This window comes from Lactuca sativa, chromosome 4 (genome assembly GCF_002870075.4).
Source record: "Lactuca sativa cultivar Salinas chromosome 4, Lsat_Salinas_v11, whole genome shotgun sequence".
Classification (NCBI taxonomy): Eukaryota; Viridiplantae; Streptophyta; class Magnoliopsida; order Asterales; family Asteraceae; genus Lactuca; species Lactuca sativa.
Window position 1 is genome coordinate 304,775,787 of NC_056626.2, and position 20,680 is coordinate 304,796,466.

The 20,680-nt window shown below is 35.5% G+C and overlaps 3 protein-coding genes across 3 annotated transcripts; all 3 read right to left on the reverse strand.

The window, feature by feature from the left end:
* Nucleotides 1–4,845: 4,845 nt before the first annotated feature.
* Nucleotides 4,846–5,469, reverse strand: LOC111910725 (classical arabinogalactan protein 4). Its single transcript, XM_023906551.3, has one exon. It carries the CDS (start codon nucleotides 5,402–5,404, stop codon nucleotides 5,024–5,026), a length of 381 nt encoding a protein of 126 aa, XP_023762319.1. The 5' UTR covers nucleotides 5,405–5,469; the 3' UTR covers nucleotides 4,846–5,023.
* Nucleotides 5,470–6,269: 800 nt separating this feature from the next.
* Nucleotides 6,270–8,262, reverse strand: LOC111910714 (uncharacterized). The gene is made up of 5 exons (XM_052771169.1): nucleotides 7,659–8,262; nucleotides 7,366–7,585; nucleotides 7,137–7,307; nucleotides 6,929–6,989; nucleotides 6,270–6,383 (listed from the first exon to the last, which is right to left on the reverse strand). Exons 1-5 carry the CDS (start codon nucleotides 8,260–8,262, stop codon nucleotides 6,270–6,272), a joined length of 1,170 nt encoding a protein of 389 aa, XP_052627129.1.
* Nucleotides 8,263–19,327: 11,065 nt separating this feature from the next.
* On the reverse strand, nucleotides 19,328–19,990 carry LOC128133659 (uncharacterized). Its single transcript, XM_052771170.1, has one exon. It carries the CDS (start codon nucleotides 19,988–19,990, stop codon nucleotides 19,328–19,330), a length of 663 nt encoding a protein of 220 aa, XP_052627130.1.
* Nucleotides 19,991–20,680: the final 690 nt, after the last annotated feature.

The window sequence follows — 20,680 nt, forward strand, 5'->3', positions numbered from 1 at the left end:
ACTAATTATATTCATATATGCCAATATATGCTAAATAGGATTCGCGTGTGTACTCAAGCCACCACTTGATACTTAGCAACTGATCCAACATTTTCATCAGAACCACTCACTACAAGTGAGTTCATACCACTTAATCAATGTTTTAAACTGTTTTTAAATGTTTTATGGGGGGATACAAGTAGAATTATGCTAATTATTATATCAATCACATGTGATTAATAAGCAGCATTCAAATGATTGGCTACTCATTAGCCGTTTTACCGAACAGTTTCCTTCAAATGTTTTTCATAAACATTTTATATGTTTTAAAACTCCTTATTACACTGTACATTTTACTCTGTATATTACATTTCAAACTTATTTACAATTGTGTTTCAAACAAATGTTATTTATACTAAAATGCTTTATCAAACCCATGCCTTCAAACCGTTTTATAGATTGACATCAAGTCGATCTTTTCTTAAGAAAATATTTATGTTCAAAGGTTTTACAAATCTTATTTTATGCTTTTATATTATAAATTGCATGCCTCTATTTGTATAGTTATATAAGAAATGTTTAAAAGACTTAGGAAGGCTATCCACCTAATTTCCTTTTCGCGCTTGAGATGTGGTCTGGTGGGATATCGGGTACTCGTCCGAAGGTCGTTTAAATATTAGTTATATATCATGTGTATATATATAGTCATAAAAGGTCCTTCCCGTTCATCCCATGCCCTTGGGTAGCAAGGGAATACATCCATGTCCATACTTACCAGTTAGATTACTAGTAAACTACCATTGGGGTGGTTTAGGAAGATACTAGAACTATTACTAGAACACAATATCATACTATGAGTCAGTTCATTCGTGAGTCAATACTTACTACTATGAGAACATATATAACTATACTAGAGAAGAACATATACAACTATACTAGAGAAGAACATATACAACTATACTAGAACGAGTACATTACTATACTTGCTAGGTAGAGAGCACGTACATTACAGCTAGAACAGTTCATTACATTACATATATATGAATACATTAATTTTGTGATATGTATCGGAGCATGACTTAAATGTCATGGCCTGAGTTGTAGCCAGTGTCTCTTGAAGGGAGAGCGTGAGTTTGCGTGTAGATCTATACTGGATTGACTATCCTACACCTTGCTGCTAGCTACAACCGGACCTGCAGGTCTGCGGGTGCCAAACGTCATTCCGTTTTACGACCATTCGTATGTCGTTGTTACCAGTCGATAGTATGGTGCAATTAATCACATGATGCCTTAATATAAATCCGGTTTAAGGTAGTTAGTACAGCAGTAGTTCCTATAATACAACACTACAGTACTACATTTTTTTCCCTTTTCTTATATTTAGTGATCATTTCACTTAAACATTTAATGTAAAAACTATATTTTTATAATGATAGTTACACTTGGAAAAATTTCACACTTTTACAAGAAACGAACATTTAAAACAATTAAGTCTTGGTAGAAGGCTACATTGAGAACAGTTAAGTCTTGGTAGAAGACATCTTTATATAAAAGTAGGAATCATAGGGATTTCTAGAGTTGTTTTTCAAACGTTACAGTTGTTTTACAAACATTTTTACATTTATAGTTCATATACATTTTCAATACTTACAATTCATATACATTTTCCATACTTACAGTTCATAAACTTACAAATTCTTACATACAAATTAAGACACTAAAATACTTATGATCTCACCAGCTTCAAAGCTAATACTCGTTTTCAAAATTACTTGTATCCTCAGCATCATAGACAGGTACCGATGCAAGGAATAGGGAAGATGGAGCTCGTTGAAGACTCATCTTTCATTTTGATTTATGCTTTAGTGTCTATCAAAATTTGACAGAACACACTTGTATAATAATTATATTATTAATGCAATGGATGATGTTGTTGCTTGTTTACTACTTTACATTGTTGTGATACTGTACATGACGTCCTCCGCCCCAGAACGTTTCCGCCGTTCTTGGTTTTGGGGTGTGACACATATGGTTGATTGATTTCAGAAGTGCTATATGCCAAAATGGTCCTGCCCTACGGTGTTTTATGTCTGACCCCTGTCTGTACATAGTGGTTGGAAAGTATTGTTTAAACGCTTATATAATAATAATAATAATAATAATAATAATAATAATAATAATAATAAGTCACGGTAAATATTTGACTAAAATCTAGTGGTAATAATACTAGGTTTCGTCGAAGGAAAGTATTTTAAAGTAAACGAAGCGTTGTCCGAGTATCGAGTCACCACCTTATCAAGTGAGTGCATAGTTACTTTCATCATACACATAGATATGAAGTATTTAATATAAATTACGTGCTATGTGTGCATATTGTCTGAATACTTGCTGTATATGCTGGCTGAGAGATTTTTATACATGTTTTAAATGTTTTAAACTGAATATGTATTTTTATATCTATAAAATATGTTGGGTAAAACATGGGTAGATAAAGGACGAGGGGTGAAAGCTGAAATAGAGGATTATTAGTGGTTTGGACCTAGTGCCCTATAGGTGAACATTGGAAGCAATGGACCTAGTACCCTATAGATGAGCACTGACAGTTGCGCCACAACCTGTAGATGTTGTTGATCTACGATAAACATCCTAGTAGTTGCGCTCTAAGGATAGTATCGGAAGCCGCGCTCAATAGAGAACATTATAACCATGACAGTAGCGTCTAAAGGACAATACCGGCAGAAGCGCCTCATTGAGAATGTCACATTTCTGGCAGCTGCGCCTAAGTGATAGAACTAGTAACTGTGCTTGACAACTGTGTCATTGACAATGATGGACTTCGTACCTATTCCTTAGGATAATCCTTAGGAATGAATGAATGAGAAATAGTTGATTCTTAGGGTATATCCTTAAGAGTAAAGAGATTAACGTGGATGAGTAATTGGGTTGATTGTTTGATGTTTAAACATATTAATTATATTATTGTGTGTTGAAAACCCTATGTACTCACCAGGTTTCCCAACCTCACCAAGTTTCCCAACCTCACCCACTCAGTTTATTTATATCACAGGTGTTGACATGAAACCACATTACACTGAGAGATTAAGGAGATATAAATCACTGGTGATAATGAATGTAAGTTCTGTTTATGCTTATGTTTCTGTATTGACGATGCCATCCCAAATGTTTTAAAATGAATAAAAATACATTTCTTCGGAAATGCTTTGATAATGAAATTATCATGTTTTTCTGGGAACAAATTCCACAACGTTTTTATTAAAAGAGATATTCTGATTTTTATAAAGCATAAACAAAATCTGTCTTTTCTGGCCGTAAAAATGGGGATGTCACACATTAGAAGTGGGTCTAAGGCCATAATAACGACCCACTAGTAAGAGCTTGTAGTTAGATGATTGTCTATGTGATAATTGTTTGGTATGTCACTGTCTGTTATGTTCTATGTGCTTGTATGCTATGATTCTATGTGGTAGTGGTAGGGGTGAAAGAGTCCCCAATATCCGGTTGGAATAGATTGAATGGGAGGCCAGCACCCATATCTGTTAGGCAATTATCCGGTTGGAATAGACTGGAGAGGAGACCGACACCCAGATCTGCTAGGTAGATATCTGGTTGAAATAGACCGAAGGGAGGCCGGCACCCAAATATGTTTGGCAGTATGTGTTATATATGGTATTTGGTATGATGGGGGAACTCACTAAGCTTTGTGCTTACGATTTATGTTTTGGTTTCAGGTATCTCTTCGCCGAAGGGGAAAGAGCTGGCTCGGTAGCACTGTATCGCACACATATGATTTCCGTATTTTTGAGATCCATGTGATTGTACTCTAATATTATTACTATTGATGTCATAATTTGGGGACATGTGATTATGATATTATGGTTTTATATGATACTGATGATGTTTTTCAATAAACAGTTTAATAACTAACCTAATTTAAAAAAAGTTGGTCTTGAAAATTAGGATATTACATACACATTGAATTAAAAAAATTGTTGTAATAAAATGTCCATAGGTTTATTACATGGCCAAAGGCCAATTTTCTACTAGTGTTACTATTTGGTGTCCTAGTATATCTTTAAATTTTTTTTTTTATTATTTTTTTTTCTAGTAGTGCACCATTGGGTTTAAATTGTAATTATTTGGTCATTAAATCTATTTTCTCTAATAATCATCCTAATTATGTAAACCATATCAAATTCTTTTATGTTTATTTTTTCTTTTTTTTGCATCTTTACTTGTCGTGTGTGTTTGTTTATCGATTCAAATTCCAAATTTGAACGGTGTCCTGATGTTTTTGCCCATTAAAATTTATTGTCACGTAGACGTTACATAAGTTTTTACGATTCTTTTCAATATTTGTCTGTTAGTGTGTTATCATTGTTACCTACCAATAAAAGGAAGCATGTTAAATGAAAAATATTGTTTAATCTTCTTTTCCTTAATGGTTATCATGAATTCCTCATGTGCACATATTTACGGATCAAAATTACCTACGGCAACAAAAACAATTAAAAGGTGGCAACCACCGCCGGCAACAAATGCCGCATCATATTACCGGTGGCAAAAGGCATGCCACACCGAATCAAATATTTTAGAGTTTTTTATTGCCTTTTTTATTAGTTTTTATGTGGTGAAATGTACTATTATCAAACGTTTGCTTCCAAGTTTTCCTAAAATTTATCATATATTAGTTGATACGATTTGATAAATAACAAGGACTCATTATCCATACATAACATTGGTTTTCCGAAAGAAAAAAAAGTCAGTAAAAAAGTATTTGTTTACCAAAACAAGACGAAGACATTTATTCATTTTTTTGGAACATATGCATATATTGAACGAGTCGTGTGTAAGTAAGTAAGCAAATACCATTCAAATAATAAATCTTCTGCCAGCATACATCTCAAATTTAATAGAAATAAAAACAACGATGAAAAATGAACCACAAAAGAGCAGAACAACAATCAAGGATGTCAAAATCAAGTAACAAGAATAGAAGAATAAATTAGAATGTATCTCATCTTCTTTACATCAATGTAACAGCAAGGAACGATCCAGCAACTGCAGTCCCAGCAATGACAGCTCTGTTGACCCATCCATCTGCAAAAGATCCACTGGGAAGATCGGCGGTGGGTCCTCCGGGCCCTGGTGAAGGAGCTGAAGAAGGACTCGGAGGAAGAGCACTTGGTGCAATCGATATTGAAGGAGATGGAGATGGAGTTGCAGCTTCAGGAGCTGGAGCAGGTGCCAGAACTGGTGCCGGGGAGGGAGTTGGGGGTGCAACCGCCGGGGTAGGGCTGGCGGTGGGTGAGACAGTTGGGGCGGCGACTGGGGCTTGGGCTATGCATGAGGTGGCGAAAAGAGCCAATAACAAGAATACTGATCGGGACAATGTAGCGGAAGCCATCTTGCTGATTTGAGAAAGAGAGAGAGAGAGATAGATGGTTGAAGATGATTGAAGAAGCTAAAGAACATGAATATTTATATACAAGAGAGATGAAAGAAAAAAAGACAAACCTACCAAATTCTTTGAATTTTTTAGAGGTGTTATTCTTCAATTGAAGGTGTCCCTCAACACAACGACTTTTGAAAAAATTATAGCTAATTGTGTAAAAAATAGATTTAATGAGTCGACTATTGAGAAATATATTATTTAACACGTTAATTAAACATATTATATTTAAATGTCAATTATTTGTGTAATTATTTATTCCGGTTTATAATCACCATTATTACAAAATGGGTTGACAACCTCCTGGCCTGAGTGCATGTGGAGAAAGGTGTAATACCCTGTCACGACATTTTATATAGTAGAAGCTGGCGGAACATGGGACTAAATATGAAATGCAACCCATAAAGTATGTTCTAAAAACTAAAAGGATAAATATTAACATTTATGATTTTCGGAAATAATATCCTTTCATATAATAATATTCATCTATCAAAATGTTATTATGTTATTGATATAGAATATATTTTTATGTATTTGAACCGGATATTTCAACTACTAGCAAATACGTGCATGAAAGCTACGTCTCAACAGTGACAGCGATATTGTGATGTTTTTTTCTTTTATTTTTTTATTTGTAGACATTGTAAATAATATTTTAAATTCTTCATGTTATTTAAAATACAATTACATATATAGAGAGAGAGAGGTTGATATTCCGAAAAAAACAGTGATATTGAGATTCAACCTTAGCCACATATTTCTAATTTGGGGCTCTAAAGCTCCGGCGTACGGTGTGACGAGAAGTTATAATCATTAATGATTATTTAGTGTCGTGCGTTTGTTTTTCACCCGCACCTTTCCCACCGTTACACCCGCCACCGTCACCACCACTATCATCACCATCACCTGTGCCACCCATTCCTTTGATATGAACCTAATTAATTAAGACCGTAAAACCACTTTTTATGTTAAAAGATTCAAATGTTTGTAAAAAATATAATATGTATAATATTCTAATATTATATGTTTTAAAAATATTTTAAAGTAAAATGTATATATACTTTTTTTTTATAATAAGCTTTATAGAGTTTTTCGTAGAGATGAATTTCTATGATTTAAGGATGCCTATGTAATGCAAAGTCGTCGATTTTGATTAACGGAAGCTCTACCGATCAGATGAATTCAAGATTAGACGTGGGCTAAGACAAGGAGACCTTTTATCGCCTTTTTTTATTTATCAAGACGTGGAAAGGGTTACATGTCGTTTTAGACGATGCAATGGAAGTGGAATATTTTTGTGGTTTGCAAACTGGGGTAAATTAGCAATTGTCGCATTTGTTTTATGTTTACGATGCGATATTTTTGGGTGATTGGCGAAGAGAGAATATAATTAGGTGTTGTTTGTTTTTCTGAAGCCAAAACGTCTGCAGTCTGCGGACCACATCTGCAAGCCTCTGCAGCAGAAGAGATGGACCAAACATCTGCAGTCTGCAATAAAAAGACTGTTTGTTTTTTAACGTCTGCAGGCTGCTGAAATAAACTGAATTTTAAATAAAATGAGTTTACAAACTTAAAAAGATTTCTCAACACCAAAATTTTAATAAAAAAAAGTCATATAACATTGGAAATAAAATTCATGCAATAACAATTTCATTTAAAACAATAACAATTTCAATCTATATTGTACATCAACTGATCAGCAATTTCATCTCGTAACCGTGTCATATATTCACGGTCTGCTGCAGTACCATTTGTTGGAATCTCATCTTCATCATCATTAAAGGTCCCATTGTTATTTCGAAACGAGATATTGAGTTCATCGTATCGTGCGAAATACTCATCACTCAGTCCTTCTCTCCTTTATAAAATTATGAAGCGCGAAACATGCCATGACAATGTTTCTTTGTGTCACAAACGGGAATGGTGTCATCCTCTTCAATATAGGGAAACGTGCTTTCAAAACACCAAAAGCACGCTCAATGACATTCTGAAGTTTTGCATGTCCATGGTTAAATTTTTCTTTATTGGTCAATGCACGTCTTTTACGAAAATCTCCAAACCAATGCCTCACATTACGATAAGGGGCCATAAATCCTCGAGTGTGTGCATACGCAACATCACAAAGATAATATTTCTCTGTAAAAAATGCAAAACACTAATCAATTTTGAAACTAAGATTAAAAAAATTTATAAAAAAACAAAAAATTACCTGGTGGTGGAAATGGGAATGAAGCTTGTGGATCAGCTACTGCTTCTGATAAAATTCTAGAGTCATGCGCTACCCCTTCCCACCCGGCCACAACAAATGTAAAAATCATATTGAAATCACAAATTGCCAATACATTTTGGTAGCAATCTCCCTTTCCTCTGCTTCTATATAAGTCTTGTTTCTTGGCAGGAACAACAACATGTATCAAAGTGTCATCAAGTGCACCAACCGCTCCTTTGAAAATTCGTCGTAGCCTCCTATTATGTCCTGGAATGTTTGGATTTGGATTAAAAGAAGTTGGTACTATAACATCTTGTGCGAAAAGCATCATTTTTTCCAACACTTCATAAAAAAATTTATGAATTGTTTGCTTCGAGTGTTGAAATCTCCGCTTGATAATCACGTAACGTTGATTATGGCCGATCATCATCAAAAACATAGCCATCTTTTCCTCAACCGATACATGTTTGCTGTCCTTTAATGAGTAATGTGCTCTAAAATGAGCACATAGTCGTACAAATGACTCGCGAGACATGCGTAACACTTCAACACATTGTAAATGATTACGATGTAATAACTCCAATGTGTATTCATGTCCCGTCATTTCTGAATCATTATCCCGCAATCGTTTTGACACCCCTCTTCCAAAAATAACGGATGTACAGGTACATAAGAATTACGAGAAGTAACTTTTGATCGTGATCCATTATGAACCTAAAATCAACAAAGTAGAACTTTAAAAAACATTACATAAATCATATTTCAAGTAGCAAAAACACATTACATAAAACATATTACATGTAGCAAAAACACATTAGATAAAACATATTACATGTAGCAAAAACACATTACATAAAACATATTACATGTAGCAAAAACACATTAGATAAAACATATTCCAAGTAGCAAAAACACATTAGATAAAACATATTCCAAGTAGCAAAATAACAAAAAATAGTTTCAACAAAGGCAAAAAGACCTAACAAAATAGTTCAAATGGAAGCAAAAGGACCTAATAAATAGTTTCAACGTAATAAAAATCATCGGACAATCTTTCCGTCCTTCAAAACTCCTAAACTTGTACCCGTCATCTCAAGCCATCCTCGTAATATCTCTGGAACATCGGGCAAATGCATCCACATCTCTCTCATGTTCATAGTCCCTCCAAAAATATGATATGCAACAAAGCGTAAAGGATCTGTAGGGCCTAACTGAAGCACCTCTAATTTCTCTAAACATTGAGGAATTGTATACCCTTTAGTCAAACTTTGTAGAGCTTTTTTCATTTCAAATGCTAAATCGTCAGCAGTAACAGAAGTTCCATCAGGTGAAGATGCAGACGGTGAGGTACTAGGAGCTTTAGGAGTTGAGGGTTTAGCCCTTTTGTTGGGGTAAATGGATGGTGAAGCAGCAGAAGGTGAAGCAGCAGAAGGTGGTGGCTCATGAAAAGTCTCACTAGCATGATGAGAAGTGTCATCACCATCATCATCTAATGCAAGAAAAGGGGTGGCGGTAATCTAAAGTGGTGGAAGACGACAAGAGGATGCTCCAGCTACTGAAGATGATTCAGTTGAGTAACTCCTAAAATTACCGGTGGCACTATTTCCATAAAAACGACGAGCACAAAGATCTGGAAAAGGCAGTGGCATTGTTTTCAACGAAGCAGCCTTCAGATGCCCCTAAACCCAAATATAACAAAAAATAATGTAAGAATATTTGGCAACTTCAAACATAAATGTTTAAAAGTGTTTGTTTAAGATTGTACCTTCTTAAAATCATCCCACTCCTCGACTGTTAAGTTAAAAGTGTTTGTTTGGGAATTATATATATTACCAGTTTTGTTTTTTAAATATACCCATCCTGTGTATTTGGCTTTCAGATTGTCATATGCATTTTTCATTTGTTTTTGACTCAAGTCAACGCCAAATTTTTCCTTAAGAACTTTTCCAAGCCTTATCCATGAATCTTTCTGCAACCTCAATCCTTTTCTACCAACACTCTCTACTTCTTCAATACAAGTATCCACTAAGCATTTTAATTGCTCATTGGTCCATTGATGTTTATCTCCCATTTCTAATAACCAATATAGCATTCACAATAAACAGTCAACAACTAACGATTTTCAACAACAATTTTTAGCACATTCAACAACAATTTGAAACAATAATAAGTATTTTCAGCCTCCTATTTCAACAAAAAAAATAATTTAGCCTCTTATTTCAACAGTTTGAAACAATTTTTAGCATATTCAGCACAATCTAACAACAATTTTAGCAAAAAAAAAACAATCAAACAACAATTTCAACAAATAAGAATTTTGATCAAGAAAAAACTTGATTTCAACAACTAACATCATTATTTCAAAAAAAAAAACTTGATTTCAACAAATTCTAGGCAAATTATATCATCCACAAATCAACAATCATATACATATACACTATCATATTCAGCAAATAATAATTTTCATCAAGACAAAACTTGATTTCAACAACTAACATCATTATTTCACACCATTATTTCAAGAAAAAACTTGATTTCAAAACATTCTAGGAAAATTATATCATCCACAAATCAACAATCATAAACATATACACTATCATATTTAGCAAATAAAAATTTTCATCAAGAAAAAGCTTGATTTCAACAACTAACATCATTATTTCATAACATTATTTCAAGAAAAAGCTTTGATTTCAACACATTCTAGGCAAATTATATCATCCACAAATCAACAATCTTATTCATATACACTATCATATATACATACACAATCAACAACCATATACATATACACAATCAACAATCATATACACATTCACAATCAACAAAAGAATATGTTATCTTTTGCTTGGTAGTTCTGTTTATTGGCTTCCAATAAAAAAAATTATAGATCCCAGGTGTGAAAAAACAGGAAGACAGCTTGCAGGTAAGGTTTAACAAGAATGACAGCTTGCTGGGAATTGTTTACAGGTAGTATTTTCAATTTTAGCAAGAATATATGATAAATTATACACCTCCAAGATTTGAATATGAAGGAATACCCAACAAAATTAATATTTTCGAGGAAACAAGGATGCAAATCCAACAAGAAGTTGAATTGAAATTAAATTGAAAGAGAGAGGAGGGACGACGATGACATACCTGTTCGCTGCAATCGAGAAGTGGTGCAGAAGGTGAAGCAGGCGACGACCGGAGATGCGACCGGAGAGGAGGGTGGCGACGGGCGGTGCAGCGACAGATCGGAGGTGACAGTCGGTCGACGAAACTTGCTGGAGTGAAGATGGAATTGTCGAGCTATCTGTGTACAAAGACGGGAGGCTTGGACGAATGGAGGCGGAAAAATAAAACGCGTGTTTTTTTTTTTAGGTCAAATGAACTTGGCAGACTTTAGAAGAGGTTGGCCCATATCTGTGTGGTGAAGACCTCGCGCAGACGTTTTTATGTCTGCGCACTTCAGAAAAACAAACGCACTTCAAACCTATAAGTCTGCGCGTGGTCTGCGCCGCGCAGACAGAAGACCTCCCGCAGATCTGCAGAGCAAAAACAAACACCCTCTTAATCTTATTGCTATTTTGCAGTGCTTTTATTTGGTTTATGGGTTGCAAGTCAACCTTTATAAATCTAATCATTGAGATCAAGCAGTTTTCTTTGCTTACTTGTTGTCAAGCTGCTAAGTTCCCATTTATATATTTAGGTCTCCCGGTGGGGGCTTCTTTGTCATCACTACAAGAATAATGGGCATTAGCGGCGATGTTTTTAGCGGTGACAGTCACCTTTAGCGGCGACACATAACTTTCATGTTGTGTGTCGCCGCTAAAGGTGGCTGTCGCTGCTAAAAGCGTCGCCGCTAATGCCTATCGACCCCGATCCGCGTCAAAATTTGAGGTGAAACCTTAGCCGTTGATTTTGTCTCTAATCTAAGGACTGAAAATCAATAACGTACACACCAATAGCAGCGACACCACCAAAATTTTGACCGCCAAAGTTTCCCCCCTAAGTTGTCGCCGATAATACTCAAAAATTTTGACCATCAAAATTTCCACGCAAAGGTGTCACCGTTAATACTCTATATGTCGCCGCTAAAAACCGTCGCCGCTAATTCCCTTCGCAGATATAACCCCATTCAGCTCCTTCTTCCCTCTTCTGTGAACTTATTTCTCTTTGTCACCACCATGTTTCTCTACCGGAATACACACCACCACATGTTCTATATATATGTTTATTTTAAATTTTGTATGTAGAATGTGTATTTTGTATATGTTTGGGTATTCATATGTGTATTATGTATGTATTTTTGTATTAGTTTGAATATATATATATATATATATATATATATATATATATATATATATATATATATATATGTGTGTTTTTATATGTGTATTATGTATGTATTTGTGTATTAGTATATGTGTTTTTGTATATGTATGTATATGTTTTTGTATGTGTATTATGTATGTATTTGTGTATGTATGGATGTGTTTTTGGTTATATGTTTTTATAAAATGTTTATATTTTTATAACGTTTGTTTTGTATATGGAAAGAATGTTTAAAAAAAATTAAAAAAGGAGAAAACTACAATTAGCGGCGACACTTTTAGTGGCGACAGAAAATATTAGTGACGATAAAGTATTAGCGGCGACGGTAAGCATTAGCTGCGACAAATGAGGTATTAGCGACGAACCAACAGTGGCGATCCTTTAGTGGCGACCCGTCGCCACAAATGGTCATTATTCTTGTAGTGCATGTTCTATGAGATTAAAAGTTGTTATAGAGAAGTTTCAAAAAAAGTTTTATTCCTCAGGATTAGAATGTTATTGATATGTGGTTGGTCTATGCTCTTGAAATCGATGCTAGGCTCCTTAGGTATTTATTTCATGACTGTGTTTTGCATGCGACACGTGGGTAACATGCGCATAGGTAATAAATACTTGGAAAGATTGAGAGTTGTTTTTTTTAGGTGCGAGAGATAGGTGATCGAAAAATGCTTTGGGTTAAGTGAGATACGATTTTGGCTTCTAAAAAAAGGTGGGTTAGACATTGGGTCATTGGAGGCATTTAATTATTTTTTGTGAAACGGCGGAAAATATATTAGCACCAACCTTTTAAGAAACAAGGCTAGACAGAAAACAAATTACAAAATGTCAAAAGGATTACAACTCCACACACACCAATTACAATCACCAAACTTGTCCCTATATTTTACCCAATTGAACACTAATGTAATTATGCTATCCACCAAATTTAACGAAGAAGTCCTAGCATTATTGAAGACTTTTGCATTCCTAGCTTTCCATCCACACCATAGAAATTCGTAAACGATAGCGATGAATATCTTTCTCTTTTTAGGACACCTCCCCCATTATGCAGCAATACCCACTAACTCAGCCACCGAATTGAATTGCTGACCAAAAATTTGACACCAATTCAGGATCCAACTCAACGCCCCTTTGGCGATCGAGCAATTGACAAGTATGTGATTAGATTCATCCATCCCACTGTTACAAGAATGACAAGACGAGATCGTGATATTAACTTTTCTCATAGCCAAATCCGTCGATGTAAGGATTCGATCTAAACAAGCTCTCTAAACAAAGCAAATTACATTGGTCGGTACCAAGGAGATCCACACGGTTGGATTTTGAACCAGATGGGTGACCTTTAAATTGATCAGGTACCTCAGGTCGTGGACATAGAAAGAACCATCACTTGACAACTTGGATCTCCAAGTATCAGCACCACTCATAGTATGATCCCCCACAATAATGCCTTCCAACTTGATAAAGTTTGCTGCCTCTATTTGATCAATGACCACCCTTTTCCATTTCCAGTTTGGTTGATTGCCACAAAGCCACTTAGAAACGAAAGCTGATTTCTTTTTGTTAAGATTTATAAGGCGAGGAAAAATCAAGGCCAAAGAGCCTTGCCCGGTCCAATCATCATTACCAAAATAAGGTATCAGAACCATCGCCAATGCGAATCTCGAACAAAAAAGAAAATGTAATTCCAAGCTCCTCCAATTCCATCCCAGCTTTCACTACATCCATCCAAGCCCCCGACAACGATTTTTTACTCCATTTTTCAAGTGGTTTCCTGCCCAAATTGTGAATACCGTGAACCACCTGTCTCCATAAGTCATTGGGCTGATTTTTTATATCGCCATAACCATTTAACCAAGAGAGCATGATTCAAAGCAAATAGAGAGCCGATGCCAAGTCCTCCCAAATTCTTAGGGCTAAGAATCACATCACATGCCACCCAACAAATTTTATTCTTCTCGCGAAGGCCCCCCCCCCCCCCCCACAGAAACTTTCTTCTAATTTTCTCCAATTTGTGAACAATCGATTTTGGAGGTTTAAAGATAGTTAAAAAAAAATACAAGGGAAGACTATCAAGGACCGCCTTAGTCAAAGTCAACCTTCTGCCAAATGAAAGAGGATTAGCTTTCCATCGCGGAAACGTCCGAGGGTGGAGGACTTCATGTATAGTATCACAACGAGTATAATAGTGCTCATATTACAAACAACCAACATAAATATAATTGAAAAAGTTACATCATAATATAAGTTTACATGTTTCTAGATCAATTACATTATCTTGACAAAATACAATATTTGACGCCTTAGCGTTCCATCCTCAAAAGCTGTTGTTTACCTGTTTTACTGATTCCCTAAGAATAAAATTAGTTTTGAAAAAGTGTCAACAATTAATTTGGTGAGTTCATAAGCTTTTTGAATGAAATGTTGAAACCCTTCCTTGTAAAAGTAATGTTTGATCCAGAAAATCCAATATTTTCCCTTTTAAAAATGTATTGTAGTCTTAAATGCCAAGACTAATAGTGTATTAGTATTTTTCCATATAAAATTGTAAATCATGCAAGTTTAAATTGACATAAACTTGTTAGTTTAAATGGAAATCCCGTAAATCTTATGTTTTCTTAATACCCCCATGTGAGTTATTATAACCATACTATGACTTAGTTAGCCTTGTATACGACGTTCTTCAGGCGTCATAATGTTAATGACGTTTGTCACCCCAGACATGCCGGTCTAGCTGTTGCATGCAGCTAAGGTGTGGGTTTGTTAGACCCTATATAGATCTATACACAACTATCACGCTCTCCCTACAAGAAATTCTGGTTATAATTACAGGACTTTTGTTGCGCTAGTTTGGAAGTAACGTGAAGCGAATATCTCACAAATTTATTCATTAACAGATTTACGTAGTGTGAAATTGAAAACCCCTTTTTGTAGAAATGTATTCTTTCGTGATGTATATGAAACATAAACTATACCTATTATAGTTTATCAAAATGTTTGTATTGTGTAATATCCTTTTCTGTGTAACTAGAAAATGTAGCAAAACATAACTATTTTTTCTATGTCTCATCATGCATTAATTGTAATAATAAAGAGATCTTACAATTTAGTAATCATTTTTCTGTAATATAATTATATCCCAACAGAAAATACATGCAAAATATGAAGACATCAAAAATTTATACTTTGCTCAACATGTTACAATGTGTTAATAAAGTTGTAATCTGTAAATTCATTTTTACCATTTCTGCACTGATTTAGAAAAAGCACAGAAAAACCATCCGAAATCGAAAACCAGATCCATAAAACTCTGAGAGTTTAGAAAATGTGTCTAGTTTATTCTCAAATTTTATAATGATTTTTAGAATCCCCTAACTGGTGTGAAAATGTTCATATTCATAGACAGGTCCGAATTCATAGCTATAGTGATAGGCATTTTTGTAAAAATCACCATAAATTGTAGAAAAATCATATGGACATGTGCAAGTAGTCATTCTAAAGGTGTAAACCTGAACTATGTGCACCTAATACAGTTTTGAACACTAAAAAGCTTAAGATGCTCAAAACAGTTCGTGAATGGAGATTAACTTTTCTGTTGAAAGCTAATGTTTGAGTTTAGTTATGTTGTTGGTGTTTTAACTTCTATTGCCCCCCCCCCCCCCCCCTAAAACATGAAGAAAACATGAAAATGTGGGGGTATGAACTCACCTTGAGTGATTTCAGTTGATGGATGATGAAGAAAAGGAGTTTCCAAGTCAAGAACACTTGGGAGATACTTGAGGATTTGAAGATCTAGTAACACATATGATGATATTTGTGTAAGGAATCCATGATTTGAGTGAAAGGATGAAAGATAATAAAATGTAGGATGAAGTTACTTACCAACCTTGGAGGGAAATGCACATGAATAGCCTTCAATTTCGAGTGTTTAGAAAGAGAAAGTGAGAGAGAAATGGGTTTGATTCTTCTAGAGAAAGAGTGAATATTATGGGAAGAGAAGTGAAGGTTTCCGGCCCTTTGATGTGATTATGGTCTGGTGAAAGAGGGTGAAAGGACAACTAGTTGACTAAGTATGGATGAATAGTGGCTGAGTATGGCCCTGGAGTGGGTGTGGAGGATTGCTTGTGTCATAACTCAAAGGTAAAGTCAACACTCCACCTCAATATCTTACCCACTAGATTTTATTCTTAGGCAAAGATTTCCCTTAAAATGTGTTTAAATTATGAATATATAGTGTTTTATATGTGAAAATATGAGTTTGGGTGAAAATCTCACGTCAAAATCATGAAAAATGGGCTTAAAACACGAAAGTGGTCGAAAACCGGGAAAAAGTACGAAATCTGCGAAATTTCGAAATTGGAGTCGAGGGTTCAGTCTTCAGGGGTTGGGACCCAAAGGTGGTTTCGGCTATGGCTGAAAGCCGAGAGGAGCCTTGGTCTGGGAAATCTCGCAGGCGAGAAGAGAAGGAAACAAAATGGAGCGAAGGCGAAGGCGAGGTTCGGTCCTCCGGGTTTCAGGTTCGGTTCCTCTAGCAGGTTCGGTTCTTATTGTTTTAGTTTCGGTCCCTACGACGTTCGGTCTGTATGAGTTCAGCTCTCTGCTTTTGGTTTCGGTTGCTCTGGCTTTGGCTTTGGCTCCTCGGTTCTTATGGGTTTCGCTTCATATGGTTTCGACCGTAAGAAGGTTCGGCCCTATAAGGCTGTTTTTCGTGTAAACTCCCCGTTTTGCGTAGTTTTTAGCTAAGTTAAGGGTTGGGATGCCCCCAAATCATTATAAAAAGTTGAGGGAGGTTATGAGAGAGATTTGGGAGAGAGAGAGAGATTGATAAAGAGAGGTTGATAAAGAGAGGTTGAGAGAGACTTCGTTTGTGACCTTTTTGGATGTTTAGCTTCGCAACACAAGGTTCGTGCACCCTGTTAAGCCTCGTTATGATTGTTATACGTCCCCGAGGGGTATGGAATAATGTTTTATCGAATAGTTTCATCACTTACCCCGATTAGGGTTGAGATTTTATGAACGTACGAACTTTCCAAGTGATAACTTCTTATTAAAATAGCGAGTTGTACAATGGTAGCATAATGTAAACCCTAATATACAAGGGTTAGATGAGTTGACCGGTTTGACCTGTTCACTTTATTTGAATTTGACTTGATCGGAAATTGACGGTTGTCACAAGGATAAACTCACAATTTATGGGACTTAAAAGTCATTGATGATAGTTTGCTTCCTAATGGTGTTCTTACAAAACGTTAGATTAAGTATCTTCCTCAGAAAGTTAACATATTTATTTGTTGATGTCGTATTAATCATCTCCCTTCTAGATTAAACTTGGATAATAAATGTATTGTTATTTCCTCTGTCATTTACGGTTTGTCTATCTCTAATTTGGAAGATATAAACCAGCTTTTGATATCGCGTGAAGTAACAACACAATTTTCAAATTTGTTGGTAAGTGGTGCGACATCCAAATTCTACTATTTCTTGAGATCGATGACGTGTTTCATTGGTTAGATTCCGTGCAGATTTCTACAATGAAACAGGAGTGTTGGAAGTGATTGTATTGACGATATAGTGGCTAACCTTTCAGAATGCTATTCTTTTCGATGGTCAAAATATTCGAAGAAATGTGTTAAATGATAGTTTGGTTGACAATTCTTTTAATTGGTTTGTGTATAAGTGTAAAAAGGCAAGTGTTAGTCGTATTTTTTGGTTTTTAGACCCTATTTTAATTATTTTGTTATAATTGGTTTTTGTTACCAATTTGCTAACCTTTGATTTATAATCATTCAGCCATTCAAAAAAAGGCATAATACACTCCTAAACTACTAATAATTTCATATATGTTTTAGACCGAACTTGAACCCTCGACCTTAAAGAGAGAAAATATATAACACATGATACCACCGAGCAAGTAGTCAATTGATATATAAATATAGGTGATAGACCCATGTGAATAAGACACAATTATATTGGCTTTACAACAAAGTCTTTTAAAAGTTGGGGTTCATAATTTATTTAAACGAAGGATATTAATGTTACCTCAACAACATATATTTGGTAAAAACAAGAGGAAATTACGCAAATGGTCTCTATGGTTTGTGATAATTTGTATATTTGGTCCCTAGCTTATTTTTTTAACTTGGAAAGTCCTTACTGTTTGTTTTTGTTGCGCGTTTGGTCTCTGTCTTACCTAAAAAGACTAGAGAAAATTGCAAAAATGGTCCCTGTATTTGGCAAAATTATGCGACTTTGGTCCAAAACGATACTTTGATGCACCACTGGTCCAAAATTGGATTTTTCCATTGTTTTTGGTCCCTCCCACTAACTTCCGTCCATATACTCCGTTACATGCAACAAAGACGGGGGTATTTTCGTCTTTCCACTTACAGGGACTTTTTTTGCAACCTTATTCAAAATAAAAGCAGAGCTACATCACTCTTCCATCTTCAACTTCACGAGCTTCATAGTCTTCCTACTCTGTGTTCACAATTTCTTAGAGATCAAAAATTAAAATGGTGATGTGTTTCTGTGGTAGGGAAGCGGTCGTTCGCACCTCCTGGACATCAGCAAACCCTGGTCGGAGGTTTCTTTCCTGCCCTCAAAAGGTAAGTGTTCGATTTTGCTATTTTACCCTCATTTTGGAAAATCACCCTCATGTTTAGGGTTTATTTTTTTACGTGAAGGGTTCCAGATGCCGATTCTTAGGATGGATTGATCCTCCCATGTGTGCAAGATCTATGTTGATAATACCCGGATTATTGAGGAATATCAACAATGTAAACTATCAAGTGGCAAGATTGAAGATGTGTTTGTTTGCAAGTTGGTTACTATTTGTGGTGGTTTGGGTGCTTTTCATTTAGTAATAAGCAATTAGGGACCCCTGTAGTTGCATGTAATTTTGGGGGTTTTTGTTCTTATGAAATTGTAACAAGGGAATGTGGTAGTTTTTGGTATTTGATAATGTAATATCAGTTTAGGGTTATTTTGGACAACTTCAGAATTTTGTACCCTTTTCAAGGATATAATGACAATGTATTGCAGTTATCACCTAATGTTAATGTTTATTTGTTGTTTCAGAAAAAAGTTGTAATAACCATAAATGTGTTCCATAAACATGACAACCAACAGTTGGTATAAACCATAAACATCATTCTTCAACAATGACAAAAGGTTGACATTAGTTTCATGACCAAAAGGGCTAAAAGACCAAAATAAAACCATTACAACAAACTAGTTTTAAACCATTACATCCAAATGCACAAAAGTTGTGCTAAACCAAAAGATAAGTTTTTAAACAAAATACACTAATTCCTGCATTGACTGCTACCTCCATTCCCTCCTTGACTGCATCATGTATTCCCTCCTTGACTGCTTCCTGCATTCCCTCCTTCATTGCTTCCTGCATTCCCACCTTGACCCTTGCACGTCCTTGAGTTATGACCCCTATTGTTGCATTTCCCACACCTGACACTAACAAACTTTCTGGTAAGTTTTTCAGGTTCACCTGCACCATGATTTTGCATCTGTTTATCATATTTTTCATTTGCACTTCTCTTTCTCTTGGTCTTAGGTCTTCCAGGTTGATTGTGATGTGGTGGTGGTGTTAATTGAAATGGACATGTACTTTTTGGCCACATGGCTCTACCCTTTATAGGGTCCACAGTGTAAGAGTAAGCTTCATTCCATGTTTGAAGCCAATACACTTTGTTGACATAAGTGTAAAGCTCCCCAACATTGTCTCCACTATCAGCCATTTCATGTATTGTAGCTATGGCATGCCTGCATGGAATCCCATTCAATTCCCACCTTCTACATGTACATGACATATTTGTCATGTCAACCACATGCTGGTCATGCCAAGGACCATAAACTTCATACTTTGCAGTCCCATTCCATCTAGCTCTATATTGGACTGAAGCTTCCCTATTTCTCTCAAGTAACTTTGATGCTGTTGGAGTGAGTGGACCTAGAGCTTTGGACATCACTTTCTTCACATTGCAGATCCTCTTCATTAGGTACTGCTTGATGTACTCAAGACAACTTATGATGGGCTTATTCCTACCATGAATAAGCTTACTGTTGAAAACTTCACATAAATTGTTGAGCAATATATCTGATCCTGCTCTGCCTGTATTAAACAAGAAAATTATATGAACTAAATCATATACAAAGAGGAATAGTAAAGCTTCACCTAAGCTAGGGAATATAACCTGAAAAGTGGCTTCTGGCCCAATGGTGAGGGGGGATTTTCTTCAACCACTCAAAAGCATCCTTATCAAACTTGTTAAGTTCATTCATGTAGTGTTCAAATTCTGGTACTGTGGTTGCTATTGCACACTGCCATAAGTGATCTTTATACTCTTTTGTTTTCCATTTTTTCCTCATGTTCTCATAAATATGTCTTAGACAGAATCGATGCTCAGCTTGTGGGTATAGTTGTGCAATAGCAGGTAAGAGTCCCTGTAAAGGATTATTCCACATAATCATTGCAACAATCATATACAAATAGACTATTAGTAATACAAAAAGAAGAAAATAGTACCTTTTGTCTATCACTCATGAAAGTAAAGTTAGAATTTGAGTGCAACTCTAAGTCATCTCCCAAGCATTCTAGAAACCATTTCCAGCTACTCATATTTTCAGTCTCAACAATGGCATATGCAAGTGGGTATATGTCGTTGTTTGAATCCAATCCAACTGCT